Source organism: Cydia pomonella, chromosome 2 (genome assembly GCF_033807575.1).
Source record: "Cydia pomonella isolate Wapato2018A chromosome 2, ilCydPomo1, whole genome shotgun sequence".
NCBI classification, from domain to species: domain Eukaryota; kingdom Metazoa; phylum Arthropoda; class Insecta; order Lepidoptera; family Tortricidae; genus Cydia; species Cydia pomonella.
This window is the reverse complement of record NC_084704.1, coordinates 33,507,472-33,524,679: the sequence shown is the minus strand read 5'-3', so window position 1 is coordinate 33,524,679 and position 17,208 is coordinate 33,507,472. Positions and strand designations below refer to the sequence as shown.

The 17,208-nt window shown below is 38.1% G+C and overlaps 3 protein-coding genes across 3 annotated transcripts; 2 read left to right on the top strand and 1 right to left on the bottom strand.

The window, feature by feature from the left end:
• Positions 1-467: 467 nt before the first annotated feature.
• Positions 468-3,848, top strand: LOC133515461 (uncharacterized). Its single transcript, XM_061848014.1, has 6 exons — positions 468-940; positions 1,012-1,343; positions 1,989-2,135; positions 2,475-2,571; positions 2,735-2,933; positions 3,674-3,848. The coding sequence occupies exons 1-6, from the start codon at positions 851-853 to the stop codon at positions 3,748-3,750; spliced, it is 942 nt and encodes a 313-aa protein (XP_061703998.1). The 5' UTR covers positions 468-850; the 3' UTR covers positions 3,751-3,848.
• A 1,004-nt stretch (positions 3,849-4,852) lies between these two features.
• LOC133515454 (ribonucleoside-diphosphate reductase large subunit) lies at positions 4,853-13,730 on the bottom strand. Its single transcript, XM_061848004.1, has 5 exons — positions 13,563-13,730; positions 11,168-11,256; positions 9,390-9,567; positions 7,638-7,837; positions 4,853-6,923 (listed from the first exon to the last, which is right to left on the bottom strand). Exons 1-5 carry the CDS (start codon positions 13,600-13,602, stop codon positions 5,010-5,012), a joined length of 2,421 nt encoding a protein of 806 aa, XP_061703988.1. The 5' UTR covers positions 13,603-13,730; the 3' UTR covers positions 4,853-5,009.
• Positions 13,731-14,865: 1,135 nt separating this feature from the next.
• LOC133515426 (magnesium transporter NIPA2) lies at positions 14,866-17,138 on the top strand. Its single transcript, XM_061847968.1, has 3 exons — positions 14,866-15,376; positions 15,720-15,862; positions 16,374-17,138. The coding sequence occupies exons 1-3, from the start codon at positions 15,163-15,165 to the stop codon at positions 17,052-17,054; spliced, it is 1,038 nt and encodes a 345-aa protein (XP_061703952.1). The 5' UTR covers positions 14,866-15,162; the 3' UTR covers positions 17,055-17,138.
• Positions 17,139-17,208: the final 70 nt, after the last annotated feature.

Below are 17,208 nucleotides of genomic sequence, written 5' to 3'. Positions count from 1 at the left end.
AGTTTTTGAGATGAAATCAGAGATGGCGCTTTCCAATGAGTTTCCATAAAATGCTTCAAGAGGGCTCTCTTTACCAATATACTTTACTCTTTGGCAGTACAAAATTACAAATACAAATGCGGCTACACATGGGCAGTGGGACGACACTCCGCCTTCGGTCATTCTCGGCTCCGTCCGGCTCAGCATTGCTCAGAGCAATTATTAGACGACCACAGATAAGATAATGACTTGAATGTTGACAACCCTAAATAGCCGAAAGGGATAGTGCCATACATTAGAAAGGAACAGCATGATTCATCCCTCAATCGCTGCCAAACTTTGGTTTTGTAGGAAGTGTCAGGGCGGCTACCGGGAAAATCGAAATACGTCAATTGCGGGAATTTTTCTCTGTCATTCTAATTACGTCTAAGTGAGAGTAAAAGAGAAAGATCCCCGCAATTTGCGAATTTCCGTTTTTGCGGTAGGCCCCCTGGTCTGTACGGTAGTACTATTATTTATTCTGTGACATGGGCTACACACTTTTTTTAAATATGTCAAACGATACTGTCAGTAGTGTCAGTGTCAAGAATATATAGTATAAGTGACACGCGGGGATTGCAGCGGATGCCGAAGATGCAGTGAATTAATTGCAATATGCACTTATTTTAATAAATGTTTCATGATGATTATGTATTGTATGTTGTAAAATAAATACATTAAAATATTTGTAAATTGGATTCGACAGGTTTAGTATGAAAAAAGAACATTAAAGGCTTGTTTACTTTTTATTGCAATCTTGAATATCAATTAATATTCTGTTTCTTGATTCTTAATTATATAATCAGTTTTTTTAACTGAATTAACAGTCGAAATGGACCCTTTAAGAGACTCTAGCTCTTTACAAGATTGTTTAAGTAATCCTGCAAAACGTGTTACACCAAACGTGCCAACACCTGTTTGGGTAAGTGACATAACTTACTGATCTCAGTAATCATAATAGTGAAGTTTTCAACTAAGTAATGGTCTTTTCAGGACAATGTCGAAAGCCGGACAGCTTTAGTTGAAAATGACATATTTTCGCCGCCACCAGTGCCCTCAAATCAACCATCCGTTTTATCCAATAGCTCCATGAATGCAAATATGGCTCGCACTCCACAACACAGACCTGCAAGTGTCCATAGTGATAATAGTGCGTCATCTATACAAATGCCAACACCCCAGCCTCAGTCACGGATAACTGGAGATGTGGTGCTCACTCCGACTCACAGTTCGTTCACACCTCAAGCCAACCCACATAGCTCAATGACTGCTTTAACGCCAATGCCAAGTGGCACGAGTCAAGCTAAAAACAGTATAAAAATACAGTAAGTATAGTTTAAAATGTTATAGAGCCTTAAATTCTCATATGCATGGTTGAGTTTTCACGATTTGCCTAGATATTGCATAAGATTACTGCTATGAGCCAACCCACACTAGCGTCTCTCAAGCGTCAACGTCTAGTCAACCCTATGGATGCTGCTCAACACAATGTAAATGCAACTATGCAGTAATACGATTTTCCATAGTGCTGACTAGAACCCGACAGTCAATAGACGCTGGTGTGGGGTGGCTCTAAAAGTTTTTTAATTTTATATCTATTACCTTTAGGGGAATGTGATCTGCAACAGCAACTCTGCATGTGAGCAAGTCCCCAAAGTTGACTGGGCTCTGATCCACCTAACAAATACTGCCAAATTCAGGACCCACCTGTTAGCCGTCTTAAAAAGGAGGCATAAAATATTATTCTCTCGTAGTTTCAGAGCCCTCTCAATATTTGCAACCCATAGTTACCTAGTCTCACATGTCTGAACTTCAAGTACGACTGAAAAATCTGTATTTCATTACGTGCATCTGTACTAAATTGAAATTGCTTACAATCTCAGTTATGATTTTCAGCAATATTGTAACAAATTTGTATAAAAAGGTAAGATTTTACCACATCACGTAATTATTTAAGCTTTTTGTTACAGGAATTGTGTATCTACTGTTAGTCTTGGGTGTGAATTGAAGTTGTTAGACATATACTGTAGAACCAGGTTCTCAGAATACAACCCTGCCAGATTCCAAGGTGTTGTCATGAAAATATTGGAGCCCCGAGCCACAGCACTAGTGTTCAGGTTGGTTATTTTTAATGACTAACCAAAGTTTCAGTTTCAGCCTTAAAATCATGTGTTGGTCGAAAAACTGCCGAACCTTTCGTCCCGGCAGAGTGTCCGCATAAAAATCATGTTTTGTTCAAAACCTGACCTTCGGTCTCGGCAAAATTCGGTTATGGATACTAATTCTATTATATTTTTTCTTATAAAATAAGTATATTTAAAACATAGGTACCACTTCTAAAAGTCCTAAAACATAATTGACAAAAACCACTTGGAAAAGATGTATCTTCCAATTATTTTATAAATAAATGAAGAAAAAAAAATCTTGTCTTGTCTGATAATGTTGTTTCATTTCAGGTCGGGTAAAATTGTATGCACAGGAGCAAGAAATGAACATGATTCATACTTAGCAGCTAGAAAATTTGCAAGGATCATTCAAAAGCTTGGATTTCCTGTAAGCTTACTTTAAAAATAAAAATTCTTACCAGTTCCACAAGAGAAAAATACAGTTATTTTTCTTTTTTTGGGAATTTTTGGCGAGAGGACAAGGCAATTTAACTTAGTTGATGTAATTAATCAAGGTTTGTTCAATTTGATAAAAAGTTGTATATTTTCAGGCAAAATTTCTGGATTTTAAAATACAAAATTTCATAGCAACAGGGGACCTGAGGTTCCCAGTGAGGTTAGAAGCTTTACAGCAAGCACATGGACAGTTCACGTCATATGAGCCGGAGCTCTTCCCCGGACTCGTCTACCGGATGGTGCGGCCTAGAGTCGTCCTGTTAATATTTGTTAATGGAAAAATTGTTTTCACAGGTAATTCAAAATTATAACTTTCATTCATATAATGGGAACAAATTTCTGATTTAAAACTACTAATATTATCTACCTCGCGTTTTCCCGCTATTTTTGCCACGGCTCATAGGAGCCTGGGCAACTAATCCCAAGAATTGGCGTAGGCATTCGTTTTTATAAAACCGACTGCCATCTTCCAACCCTGAGGGTAAACGAGGCCTTATTAGGATTAGTCCAGTTTCCTCATGATGTTTTCCCTCACCGAAAAGCGACTCGTAAATATCAAATGATATTTCTTACATAAGTTCCGAAAAACTCATTGGTACGAGCTGGGGTTTGAACCCGCGACCTCCATTGAAAGTCGCACGCTCTTACCGCTAGGCCACCAGCCCTTTAAAACTACTGTTTTTATTAATCTCTGAAGGTATGAAATGAATGTAAAGCGAGCTAAAATAGTTCAGCCACTTTATGAATGAAATTCATTCTTACTTACAGGTACACTCAGCTGCAATTTTGCAGCTGAGTGTACCTGTAAATAACTGACAAAAATGTAGGTATTCTTTATTGTTTGTACCATGTACAGTCGTCATCAGATAAATCGGAGCGGCCAACGTGTTCACATATTCGAACACGTCTTTTCTACTGTCAAGGCGCTAGTGCGTGTTCAGATATTTTTGAGCACCTCGTCCGCTCCGATATATCTAATGGCGAGTATACCTAAATACGAAGTCGATTGAGATTTCCTTTCAAATTGTTTTCAGGAGGAAAGACGAGGAATGAAATCCATGAAGCCCTAGATATTATTTATCCAATATTAAGAAGTTATAGAAAAAATTAAGACTATTAATATTAATAAGGTTAATGTATTGTTTTAATAATGAGTTGTCAATTATTATTTATTGTAAATTTATAATAAAATTATGAAATATATGTGAATGTTAGCTTTGATTTCAGTACTAAACCCAAAAATACATTTAACACATTCACTGCCAGTGAATACGTTAACTCATACGTAGCAGTGTAAATATCGAATGGGGGTAATCGTGGCGACGACGAGCGAAACGAGGAAGAGCGTGTTTGGTTGATTTGATCAAACCAACAAACCAGAACTGAACAGTCGCGTCTGAAGACATCGACACGATCGAAGTGCCAAAAATATGCCACGACTTTATGGCCCATATATTAGGGTAGTGTATACATTTTTTTTTGCACTTTGCCCGTTTCGATATTTTCAGAAGTGACCATACTACGTTAGGTTGTCACTCAAATTTTCTAAGTCCCAAACGCCTTATGTGACGATTCTAGAAGTTAAGATTTTTAGGAACTACTGGAAAAATTAAATGTTTTGGTCTAAAGTACCTGTGTACCAAAAATCGTGGATGTAGATATGCATGCGGTGTTTTCCGTTGTAGCACATGCACTATATATGGCAGTTATAATATTCAACTCTATTCACAGCTATTAAAGTTCAAATTTAAATAAAATATTTTTTATTAATTATTTATTTTAAGATTATTATAATGTAATGTTTACCCAGGTATTGGCTGTTGTATTTATAAATGTTGTTATGTATTTTTCATGTCACTATATGATGTTACTATAAATGTTGTATTGACTTGTAAAAGAGCCCTTGAGGCCTACTTGCAGAATAAATTTTTGAATTTTGACATGCGTTAAGGTGTTAATTTGACATTACCTACACGAAAAAAAATTAAAAGTTGCTGTTATGTTGGAAATAAAATGACCCTGAAAAAAACGGCTCCCCTTTCCTAAACTCTTAACCAAAGAGAATTTGAAATAGAGATTAGCAGTAAATTTGCCCTGGCTACAAAGTTTTCTTTAACTTGTTTGAAAGGATCCGTCTTTGTGGCTTGTGTCGCTACAGTTGGAATATTCTGTTCTTGTTACATGAAGGTATTGCATAATTGAAATAAACAATATTGGTATGAAAATAAGCTTAGGCATTTATTTTATTGCTTATATAACATTAACATTATTACACTTAATTACAAACTGATAGGCAATTTATCCACATTATTGTTTCATGCATAATTCTACCTTACAAAATATTAACTTACAATTATCAAGATTATATTTCTAAGATCCACAACTTAGGCATTCGTCTTTGTTTTGTAAAGAGCAGGTGATGGCCGCCATGTTAGCTTCGTCTCTTTCAGCATTTCCATTCGTAGTGCTATTGGTGTTTCCGTTTGGGATTCTTGCCTTCGCTTTAGCCTTATCAACAGTAAACTGGATAGCATTCGCCGCCGGCTTGGTTCGCAGGTAGTACATGCCAGTTTTCAAACCCAATTTCCAAGCGTAGAAGTGGATAGACGTGAGCTTGCCGTAGTTCGGCTCGGCCACGTGGATATTGAATGACTGGCTCTGATCTATAAATGCACCTCTGTCTGCAGCCATCTGAATGGTGGTTTTCACGGAGATCTCCCAAACAGTCTTATACAAGTCTCTTATTTCTTTAGGTATAGACTCTATGTTTTGTATGGAACCATTGTTGTGGATGATGAGGTTCTTCATGTCTTCATCCCACAAATCCGCCTCAGTCAAGTCACGGAGCAAGTGATGGTTGACGACCTGGAACTCGCCAGACAGAACCCTTCTTTGGTAAATATTGGATGTGAACGGCTCAAAAGATTCATTGTTTCCTAATATTTGTGCAGTTGAAGCGGTGGGCATGGGAGCCAGTAGGAGGGAGTTGCGAAGGCCATGTTTTGCAATTTTCTCTTTGAGAGCAGCCCAGTTCCATAAGTCGGTCGGGGTCTTATTCCACATTTCGTACTGCAATATCCCTTGACTGGCAGGACTTCCTTGGTAAGTCTCGTACACTCCGAGTTTCTCCGCCAACTCGCAACTCGCCTCCAAGGCGCCATAGTAAATGGTCTCAAATATTTGCTGATTCAGTTTAATCGCGGCTTCACTCTCATACGGCAGCCTCATCAAAACGAAAGTGTCCGCCAAGCCCTGGACTCCGATTCCGATCGGTCGGTGCCTCATGTTGGAGTTTCTAGCCTCCGGGACCGGGTAGAAGTTCACGTCAATGATTTTGTTCAAATTCTCGGTAATGGTTTTGGTCACATCCTTCAATTTTTCGAAATTGTACGTTTTGTCATCGTTGACAAACATGTTCAAAGCTATCGAAGCTAAATTACAGACGGCGACCTCGTCGGAGGACGTGTACTCGACGATTTCGGTGCAAAGGTTGCTGCATTTGATAGTCCCCAGATTCTTCTGATTGCTCTTTCTGTTGCAAGAATCTTTGTAAAGCATGAAAGGCGTTCCGGTCTCTACCTGTGCCTCAATAATAGCTTTCCATAGAATTTGTGCTTTAACCTGTTTGACAAATCGATTTTCTTGTTCATATTGTTCATAGAGCGCTTCAAACTCTTCCCCCCAGTAGTCGGCCAGCCCCGGGCTGTCGTGGGGGCACATGAGGCTCCAGAGCTGGTTGGCCTCCACCCTCTTCATGAAGAGGTCCGGGATCCACAAGGCATAGAACAGTTCACGCGCGCGAACCTCCTCCTTGCCGGTGTTTTTCCTCAAGTCGAGGAATTCGAATATGTCGGCGTGCCAGGGCTCCAGGTAGACGGCGAAGGCCCCGGGCCGCTTGTTGCCGCCCTGGTCCACGTAGCGCGCCGTGTTGTTGTACACGCGCAGCATGGGCACGAGCCCGTTGGACACGCCGTTGGTGCCGGCGATGTACGTGCCCTTCGCCCTGATGCAGTGCACGTGCACGCCGATGCCCCCGGCGGACTTGGATATGAGGGCGCACTGCTTGAGCGTGTCGTAGATGCCCTCGATGCTGTCGTCCTTCATGGCGATGAGGAAGCAGGACGACAGCTGCGGCCGAGGGGTGGCGGCGGAGAACAGGGTGGGGCTGGCGTGGGTGAAATACTTCTCCGAGAGTAGATTGTAAGTGTTGATGGCGGCGTCGATGTCTTCACCGTGAATACCGATCGCGACTCGCATCAGCATGTGTTGGGGCCTCTCTGCCACCTGTGAACAAGTAGTATTAGCAAAGAGAATTTGAAAAAAAGTGTATTGTTAAAGAAAACTTTGTCTTTGTAGCGACGTAAATTTACTGCCATCTTTCGACACATAATTAAAACTTTCACCGATATGTGATCAGTTTGTTAAATATCTAAAAGTGGCGCCCATATTACCGGGCACTACCTAAAGGTTATGGCGCTATCGCTCGAAGCGATGCTGCTATTACCTTTTGCCTTTGATCTATTTATTTGGCGAAGCATGGTATTCAAAACTGACATCAATTAGCTTAAAAATCAAAACAGTCCGACACAGATAATTTCATTACAATTTAGATCTCAAAATTTCGTTACATTTGGTTGAGTTTTGGAGGACGAAACAGTCGAGTTCGTAATATCGTTTTTTGTGATTTTTACGCAGGGTTTTTCGCCTAACCTAGCGTTGTCCTTATTGCACTGGTTGTAGGAGCCGCTTTCGTTAGCGAAACGGATATATTCGCCTAGAATATTGAAATCTCAGCTCCTGTATCCCCTTAAGTAAGGAAAAAGCCTTTGGTGAAATTCGCAAGGCTCTGAGTCAAAGCTCCATCGCTCCACCAACTTCGTTACCGAAGTTTACCCGATCAAGACGATATTACATGTCGTAGATTATTAGCCTTAGATATCTATCTGTACTAAATATTTTTTTATTTTTATTAGATGAATAAAAAATTAAATTAGGTACCTTGTTGTTTATCTTCAATAGATATGACCTTTCCAGGGTTTTAAAGCCAAAATAGTTGTATTTGAAATCCCTGTCATAGACAATAGCAGAATCCAGGCGCTCTTTATGTTTCATTACAATTTCATAATGAAAGTCTGAAATCATCGGCGTCCGTTTCTTGGTGTGAGGGTTGATGATGTTGTACAAGTCAGTTATCACATCTGAAAAAGAAATTTTAGTTTATTATTTGCGATCCGCCCCGACTTCGCACGGGTTAACAAATTATATTACACCTTCCTCAAGAATCACTCTATTGTTAGGTGAAAGCTGTATGAATATCCGTTCAGTAATTTTTGAGTTCATCGCGAACACAGACGCGGCGGGGGATTTAGTTTTATAAGGTGTAGTGATCAATAAAAGATTCTCATATCATTTGTTTTCGTTCCCGAGTTTAAGGAAACAATTGCCGACACAGGGGGCATTTCACCGAGATAGAATATCACTAGATGGGGTCGTAGTCAAATCTAAGACCAGCTAAAGGACAAATTACGTTATTGGTTTTTTTTTCTGTGGTTTTGGGTATCCAGTATCCAGTTACAATAAAAAGTATGGCGCGGTACAACATCATCTACTTTATTTTCTGTAACATAGCAAAGAGAATATGAAATAGAGGTGTATTGTCAAAGAAAACTTTGTAGCCACGTAAATTTACTGCCACCTTTCGACACATGATTAAAACTTTTAGAATGCCATTTGACTTTGATCCTTATTCTTTCACTGATATGTGTTAAATTTGTTAAATATCAAAATGTGGCTCCATCTTACCGGGCATAAACTAAAGACCTTTGATCTATTAGATGGCGTCACTTTTTGATATTTAACAAATTTGACTCATATTATTAGAGAATAAGGATCAATTTCAAATGGCGTTCTAAAAGTTTTAATAATGTGTCGACAGATGGCAGTATATTTGCTGTGGCTACAAAGTTTTCTTTGACACTCCACCGCTATTTCGAATTCTCTTTCACCGTAGATACCCTAATATTATTATATTATAGGACATTATTACACAAATTGACTAAGTCCCACAGTAAGCTCAATAAGGCTTGTGTTGAGGGTACTTAGACAACGATATATATAATATATAAATATTTATAAATACTTAAATACATAGAAAACACCCATGACTCGGGAACAAATATCCATGCTCATCACATGAATAAATGCCCTTACCAGGATTTGAACCCGGGACCATCGGCTTCGTAGGCAGGGTCACTACCCACTTAGCCAGACCGGTCGTCATATATCACCAGTAATATTTAACCCTTTATAAGGGATAAGGGTGGGACTATGCAAAATTAAACCCTATCACTTTAAAACAAAGTTCAAAATCAAGTGGGAAATATATTCCCTCTGCTTAAAATATTGTGTAGCTATTTGTCTTGTTACCCCAATTTGTTCAACTTCAAAAATTAGACAAACTTAATAGTTGTAAAAGATGTTTACATTTTTTACCTTATTACAAAGGAGTAAGGTGCAAAAGTGTACAGATATTTTTGACAACAGTACTAACTGCTATTGAAAGCCAAAACAATTTTCATTATAACATTCTATGTTTAGAGACATTACGCACTGTCGACTTGTCGCCGGCAACTGTGACTCTCAATAGTTTAAATTAGTGATTACGCACTTGGTCTCCGTCGCCCGCCTTTGTTTTGGTCCCCGAGAGACTAAGTCGCCGTCGACAAGTCGACAATCCGTAATAGCTCTTACCTGAGAAGTGTTTCCTGGTTTCCTTATGCAGGTTAGATATGGCCAGTCGAGCAGCGAGCACCGCATAGTCAGGATGGTCAGTGGTCATGGTGGCTGCGGTCTCAGCTGCCAGGTTGTCTAGCTCCACGGTTGTTACCCCAGAGTAAATGCCGCCTATGACTTTCAGGGTTATGGAGACCTGGGAAAGTGAATATGTCTATGTTTGAGAAAATTCTGATCCCACCAAAAACATTTTTGTGTAAAATGTTGCCAAGACGAGACCATATGGCACTGTCAAAAAGTTCAGATCTCATGTAGCACCCAAACTTCTAACTTTGCAAGCCCTAACATCACAAACTTTACACTTTAGTCAAAACATGTGGATTGGCCACTTTGATAAGTGTAGTTTGAGCTCTTGCGCTTCGCTCAGCTCGTCGTGGCCCGGCACTAACGTAACGCCAGATAACAACTCTTATGTCACAAGTATCTACTAAGCTTAGCTACCGGTCGCCTTCACCGCAGCCCCGAAACCTGGCCCCGCCCAAACAGTATGGCCAGGCTAGGAGTCGTGGGGTTGGGTAACAAGTGGTGGCGAAGAGCTGGCCTACACCAGCAGCACACACCATCCTCCAAATGACGGTCAATTGACCTCCCCACATTGGTGGGGAGCGACCCACCACAGCCGAAAGGCAGAATCGGCCACACATACCTCCCAGGGAGGTATCAAATGACATCAATCCAGTACATACCACTAGACAAACAAATACCAAGAAATGTCAGTTTTGAGAGCCTATTCCTGTTTGCCAAGTGAATTGGATAAGTATGAGTCAAAGGCTCCAGTAAAAGTGGTTTAAATTGCCCTAGGAAAAAAATAAAACAAAAATAATAGGGTCAGGTATAGTCTTATTTCCAACTAAGAGAGAATTATACTGTCTTTGTCTTACCCTAGTGCCCAAAAGTGGGACGGGTAGTTATTTTTCTTCTTATTTATTGACAAATTGGGAATGCCAGGCAGCACTACGACTGTAAACAGCATTAGCAGTCTGTCATAGCAGAATGTGAGATTAACTTTGAAAATTACATTAATTATAACCAGATTAATGTTTGTGTGATGACAGCTTATCTACCTGCCTACCAAGCTACCAAGAAAGATATAAATAATTATGTCTCCTCAATACATACACTGTACTTGACGAGTGTATGTGCGCTAATAACATGTGCTTGATATTTTGATAAACTTTGGCTGAAGGGCATTTAAAGAGCAATTTGTGCACTTGAGATAACTTTATGTTACCTGTGAGGTAGGTGTTTGATGTTTTTGTTTTCTTTGTTTTCAAGCAAACTTCACAAATTAGAGTTTTTTCTTTATAATTCTCTTTGATTTTATAATGAAATAATTTACTAATGCATGTGGACAATGGGTTAGAAATGTTGCTAAAATTAAATTTGTTTAAACAAAAAACATCCATAAACAAATAAAATGGAATGTAACCAAAGTAACTAAAACCTATACATAAAATTAACTTTAGAAAAAGCATTATTATTTTAGGCATAATACTATACCTTAGGGTTCCCCTAACCTAAGGCCCCATTTTGGCTGTGCCTCCCATCCTCAGTGACCTTTTTGTTAACATTAGTATTCAATATCGTAAACTATATTCTCATATCCCTCTAAATTTACCCGTAAATTGAAAATACACATTTTTTTATATACATATATTAGTATTACTTTAGACACCTATATAAAAATATGAAACACTAGTGAGTAAATATAAATTTAAAAAGTATGATATGCTTACAGGATCCACAAAATCCATATTCAGTCCATAACACAGCTTCTTGATCCTGGATGTTATCTTATCAATATGAACCTCCTCCACTCTCCCACCTGCAAATTTAGGAGTTATTCTCTATGCCAAATCTTCGGATTAGTTGTCAAGCGGACCCCAGGCTCCCATGAGCCGTGGCAATATGCCGGGACAACGCTAGGAAGAAGAGGAAGATTCTCTAGCCTACCACATTAATAAAAAAAAAAACATTAAAAATTAGTGTCCAACCGAAACGTTTTTTTGCCGAAACCGAAGGTACGGTTTTGGTTCTAGTTTCGGCCGAAACCGAAACTTTTGTTGGACCGACCCATGAAAAAGTAAATACCTATAATTCGCATAGGTGGAACAAAATAAAGCAAGTTTAGTATTTTTAAAGGTCACAATCAACCAAGCTCCAATATGGCCGGTTCAATTTATTGAGTGAACACCTTTTAATCTGCTAATTTAAAAACAATTGACGTACAGCTCGTAACAAGCTCTTATTCATCAATTGCTACATATTTGTTCTCCAACAGTCACATATTTACCCCCATTGCATCGAATTAATGTAAAACATTGCAAGTTAGCTGTGCAATCATGGTGCACAGGCAAGTATTCGCTGCTCAAACGCAAATCAAATATTTAAAAGATTTGGAGAGCATCATAGAATTGAAGAGTATACAAAATCACAGCTCAGAAGTTAGTTAATATCTAAAAATACATTAAAATATCCGAAAATATTAAATACAGGGACCCATAAAAAGCAAGAAATGGCCAAAAGAATTGCATAGCAGCAATCGCGGCTACCTGTACAGGATTTTACCAATAGTAGATTGTTTACAGAGGGATGAAAGGCACTCATTTCAGTTGAGGCAGTTTGATGCTTGAATAGTCAGGCTGAAATGATGCTTTTCACCCGAAGTGGACATGTTTAAAAAAAAACATGACTAAGTATTCACATTTATTGTATTCATAGAGAAATATAACAAATCCATTATACCAAAACTTCAATTTCTTATCGCAAAAAAACGAACTTTGAAACTAAAATGCATAGTGATACAGAAAGTCATGTTTCTGCACACTTTACAAGACAACAATGACCCTCTTTCAGAGCATGTAAAATGAAAAGAATAATCTCGTTGCATTTTAATGGATGACAAAATTTACGAAAAATATGAATAAAGTAATTTAACAAGACCCCCAACATTACACCGCTATCATAGGAGAAAAGGAACCGATGAGGAAAAATCCATAAAAACAGATAAAATTCGGGAAGAAAGTTCTTGCCTGATAGCCAGTTTATGCCAGTGCTTTAAAAAGTGTGTTCTAATTTGCAAAAGGAACTTATTGGTAGCGAATTTACAGAAAATAATGACTAATAGTTACCATCCATCAGAAAGATACTATCCCTGCTTGGTTTTGGCCTGATTTGGCAAGTGCCGCACTATGCTGGTCAGTCAGTAAGTAGGTACGGGGGTATTGTAAAGGTGAATTTAAGAAATGATAGGCAAGAAACTAAAACAATTAGAATAATTTAACTAATGTAATTTACAGATTCTCAAAATGCGTCAAAAATGTATATGCAGGCATTGATGCAGCGCATCCAAGCATATTTAAAAAAATTACCAATTTATTTACATTCTGTTCTCTCTTCTATATCGTTGGGTTCTGTTTGAATTACCATTTTGGGTGTCCACTTAGTAAATTGAACAGTCTTTACCCAAAAAAATAGATACGAAAGTACAACACCATAAGTTTCGGTGCGACCGAAAGGTTCGGCAGTTTTTGCGCCGAAACCGAACCTTTGGTCGAAACACGATTTTTATGTTGAAACCTGCCGAAACCGAAACTTCGGTCGGACACTATTAAAAATAGTGAAAATGCAAAAGACCTAGTATACTTGAATCAGTCATGTTTACTGTTATTTACAAGACTTATTTGAGTGTCTTATTAACCGGAGCGCGAACGGCAATCGAGCAAGTGGAGACATGCGTCTCAAATGTGTGCTGTTTCATTCAATGGTTAAAAGTCTCGACCTTAGGGCATTGTGATAACAATAGTTTTTTTTTTTTTTTGCTTAAATCAAACAATGCATTTCCAAGGAAATGTATACCCTCATAAAATACATGTACATTTTTTTTCATCACCGGTCAAACATGATTCTTGGTAGAACCGTGACTGCAAATGCCAGGTGTTTTAAATCTAACCTAGGCTTCTTTAATTTCAATACTACACAATTGAACATAGGTTACAACGATATCCTATATTTCTATTAGTATCGCAATGCTTAAAATTCAGACCCATCAGTCTGTTGACCCCGGCATGCAGGCTATTTTCATGGCAAAGAAAATAGGAAACTTTGTAATAACATTTGATGTGGACTTACCTCTTTTATGAACATATAGCTTGTTCATCTTTCCAACCATCTTGTGATGTTTTAAATGGTACACAAATTAAACAAATAGGCCACTTATTGAAATTAAACAAAGATAAGGTCCCGTTTTAGCTGCAATTCCAACGGAACGGAAATAAAAATGTCATGACAGAAAAATTCGCGGGAAACGTTACGAAAGCCCAGAGACAATACAACTTTTTTAAAGACTAAAGGTGTGTCTTCACGATCTGAGGGCCGGTAGGGCTTCTGAGGGCCTACCGCAAATACCGAGGTTCGCAAATTGCATTTTTCTCTTTTACTCCAATTAAGACGTAATTAGAGTGACCGAGAAAGATGCCCGCAATTTGTGAACTTCGGTGTTTGCGGTAGGCCCTCAGAAGCTCTACCGTGAAAAATGAAATTTCTTTAAGTGCCTCTCTATCGCTTTAATATGCATGAGCGATAGAGAGGCAGAGGGAGAGAGGGAGAGGTCACTTTTTATAGGTAGGGCCTCTACACACCTTACCAATAATTGCATATCATTTGCTTTACATTGCGGCATTTGATCTATAAATTGAATTCGTTACCCTTGAAATAATTTTAAAGTGTCTACTGTCTTCAGATTACCGCACCGGACCGCGACCTTGGTGCAGTGTGCACGTATCGATAGTGTGTAAGGTGGTAGCCGTACGTGCATTAAGGACGCAGCTATAAGTTAGAGCGAGAAAGAGATATTTTGACCGCACCAAGGTCACTGTCCGGTGCGGTAGTCTGTTATGGCATTCCTCTAACTTTTTATTGCATGGTTCGTAGAGATTATTAACATTTTTAGGGTTCCGTAGCCAAATGGCAAAAAACGGAACCCGTATAGATTCGTCATGTCCGTCTGTCTGTCCGATTCTGTCACAGCCACTTTTTTCCGAAACTATAAGAGCTATACTGTTCAAACTTAGTAAGTGGATGTATTCTATGAACCGCATTAAGATGTTCACACAAAAATAGAAAAAAAACAATAAATTTTGGGGGTTCCCCATACTTAGAACTGAAACTCAAAAAATCTTTTTTCATCAAACCCATACGTGTGGGGTATCTATGGATAGGTCTTCAAAAATGATATTTATGTTCCTAATATCATTTTTTTCTAAACTGAATAGTTTGCGCGAGAGACACTTCCAAAGTGGTAAAATGTGTGTCCAAAGTGGTAAAATGTTGAACAAGATCTAGCAAGTAGATTTGTTTTAATACATTTCAAATGGTACGGAACCCTTCATGCGCGAGTCCGACTCGCACTTGGCCGCTTTTTAAAAATAAGTTCTCTACTCAACTTCACGGAAATACCGATACCGATTTGGAACATACCCTGTAACTGTCATTAGACAGTGTCATAATGTCACTATCTCCTCTTAAAATATGAATCACAATTATAATCTTATCGTTATCAATGTAAACTGCTTTTAGTCATTACCACATTATCAAGACACCTGTTCTTTGGCCGTAAGCGAAAGGGTGAAGCTAAATGATTCACCAACTTCATTCCCAAACAAACTATATTGTCTTCAATGTTTGTGTCGTGTAGAAAATAATAACTTATTCATCAATTAATTAACTAACAATGGAACAAATTACTGTAGATGGACAAGCATACGATAATGCATCTTTTTTAATTGGACTATCGTTGGCAGTATCTTCTAGTTTGTTCATCGGATCCAGTTTTATTATTAAAAAAGTGGCATTAAAAAAAATAAGTGCAAGTGGAAACGTTAGAGCATCAGCTGGCGGCTTTGCATATCTTAAGCAATGGCTATGGTGGTTAGGATTTTTGACGAGTAAGTATTTTCTCATTTACCTGTATTTCACATACCAAACACATGTCTGTTTATGAATTTTCCTTGGATTCTACTGAATGAATCAGAGTAGAATACAAAATATGTTGCTATAGTATAGTGTATTATTAACTTAGTTGTTATATTGCATGGATAGTAAGTATAAATATCTACCAGGGTTATTTATTATTTAATAAGCAGGCAGGCAGTTATGACAACTAATATGGCCCATATCCAGTAATCATAAAGACAGTTATCACGAATGAGTAGTAGATATATTATGCTTGTCTAATTTATTTTTAAACTGAACTGGATATTGTTTAACTTCTTTATTATCATTTTATAGTGGGCCTTGGAGAAGCTGCCAATCTACTGGCATATGCCTTTGCTCCGGCTGCACTTGTTACTCCACTTGGAGCACTCAGTGTGCTTGTGTCTGCAGTACTTGCATCAAAGTTCCTGAAGGAGCACCTTAATTTCATTGGAAAGGTAAATATTTGCAATTTTTTTTTAGCATTCTTTTATAAAATATTACAGATTGAGTATTTGAGCTTAAGTTTTATCAAATATGTACATTATTATAGCATTTGGACAGAAAAGTTCTCTCTTCTTTCTTGCTTTGTCCCGGCATTTTGCCACGGCTCATGGGAGCCTGGGGTCCGCTTGACAACTAATCCCAAGATTTGGCATAGGCACTAATTTTTACGAAAGCGACTGCCATCTGCCCTTCCAACCCAGAGGGTAAAAAACTAGGCCTTGTTGGGATTAGTCCGGTTTCCTCACTATGTATTGGACAGAAAAGTTCTGTTCATCCTAATGGTTGACTGATAGAGAACGCCTCAAGGAGTTAAGTCTGCCATTTGTACTCTGTTTTGTAAATTTAGGCAATAAAAAATATTAAATAAATAAAAGTTCAAATTTAATTGAAAAATGTGATATCAACCTGGTTGTAAAAGATTTCGTTTACCAAAATTATCATGTATAATTATATTTTTTTCAGATTGGGTGCTTCCTTTGCATTGTAGGTTCAGTCCTAATCGTCATACACTCACCAAAGTCAGAAGAAGTGAAGAGCTTCAGGGAGTTAACTACTAAACTAAGCGACTATCAGTTCTTGACCTATATGGCAACAATTGTTTTCTTATGTTTAATAGTTAAAGTCATATTTGTGCCCCGGTATGGCAACCAGAATATTGCTGTGTATTTGCTGCTCTGCTCAGCTATTGGCAGTTTAACGGTTGTGTTTTGTAAAGCAGTAGCATTAGGGATTAAAGAGACTATTGGTGGTCATTCCAATAATCTAACACATTACATGTTTTGGTTGTTATTAGTAGCCTCCATAATTTGCATAATGATCCAAATGAATTACCTAAATAAGTCTTTAGACATATTTAATACAAGTGTTGTGAGTCCAGTATATTATGTGATGTTTACAGTATTAGTTATTATTGCATCAGGGATCCTGTTCAGAGAATGGGAGAACATGGCTATCATAGACATTCTAGGTTGCCTGTGCGGCTTCCTAGTTGTGATGACAGCAATATTCATGTTGAACACTTTCAAAGATGTTCAAATAACATTCCGAGATTTAAATTTTAATGCAAGAAGACGACAAAGTACTTTAGATGTAGAATCTAATAGTAACTTTCTGAATACTCTTCGTAATGGCAGACCAGCATGACAAAGGTTATTATAAAAGACTTAGCTGTCATAAATAACTTAAGTATAATATTGCCATAATATTTGATGCCTCCTTATAATTATTTGTGACGATCCACGGTAAAAGGTACTTACCGTGGATCGTCACATTTATTACATAATTAATAAATGAAAAT

Coding starts and splice junctions, on each gene's coding strand:
- LOC133515461 (XM_061848014.1), top strand. CDS start 851: ATGGACCCTTTAAGAGACTCTAGCTCTTTACAAGATTGTTTAAGTAAT. Junction 1,344..1,988: donor AAAAACAGTATAAAAATACA/GTAAGTATAGTT, acceptor TTTTTGTTACAG/GAATTGTGTATCTACTGTTA. Junction 2,136..2,474: donor GCCACAGCACTAGTGTTCAG/GTTGGTTATTTT, acceptor GTTTCATTTCAG/GTCGGGTAAAATTGTATGCA.
- LOC133515454 (XM_061848004.1), bottom strand. CDS start 13,602: ATGGTTGGAAAGATGAACAAGCTATATGTTCATAAAAGAG. Junction 9,568..11,167: donor ATATGGATTTTGTGGATCCT/GTAAGCATATCA, acceptor TCACTTTCCCAG/GTCTCCATAACCCTGAAAGT. Junction 7,838..9,389: donor AACCAGGAAACACTTCTCAG/GTAAGAGCTATT, acceptor TTTCTTTTTCAG/ATGTGATAACTGACTTGTAC.
- LOC133515426 (XM_061847968.1), top strand. CDS start 15,163: ATGGAACAAATTACTGTAGATGGACAAGCATACGATAATGCATCTTTT. Junction 15,377..15,719: donor GTGGTTAGGATTTTTGACGA/GTAAGTATTTTC, acceptor ATCATTTTATAG/TGGGCCTTGGAGAAGCTGCC. Junction 15,863..16,373: donor ACCTTAATTTCATTGGAAAG/GTAAATATTTGC, acceptor TATTTTTTTCAG/ATTGGGTGCTTCCTTTGCAT.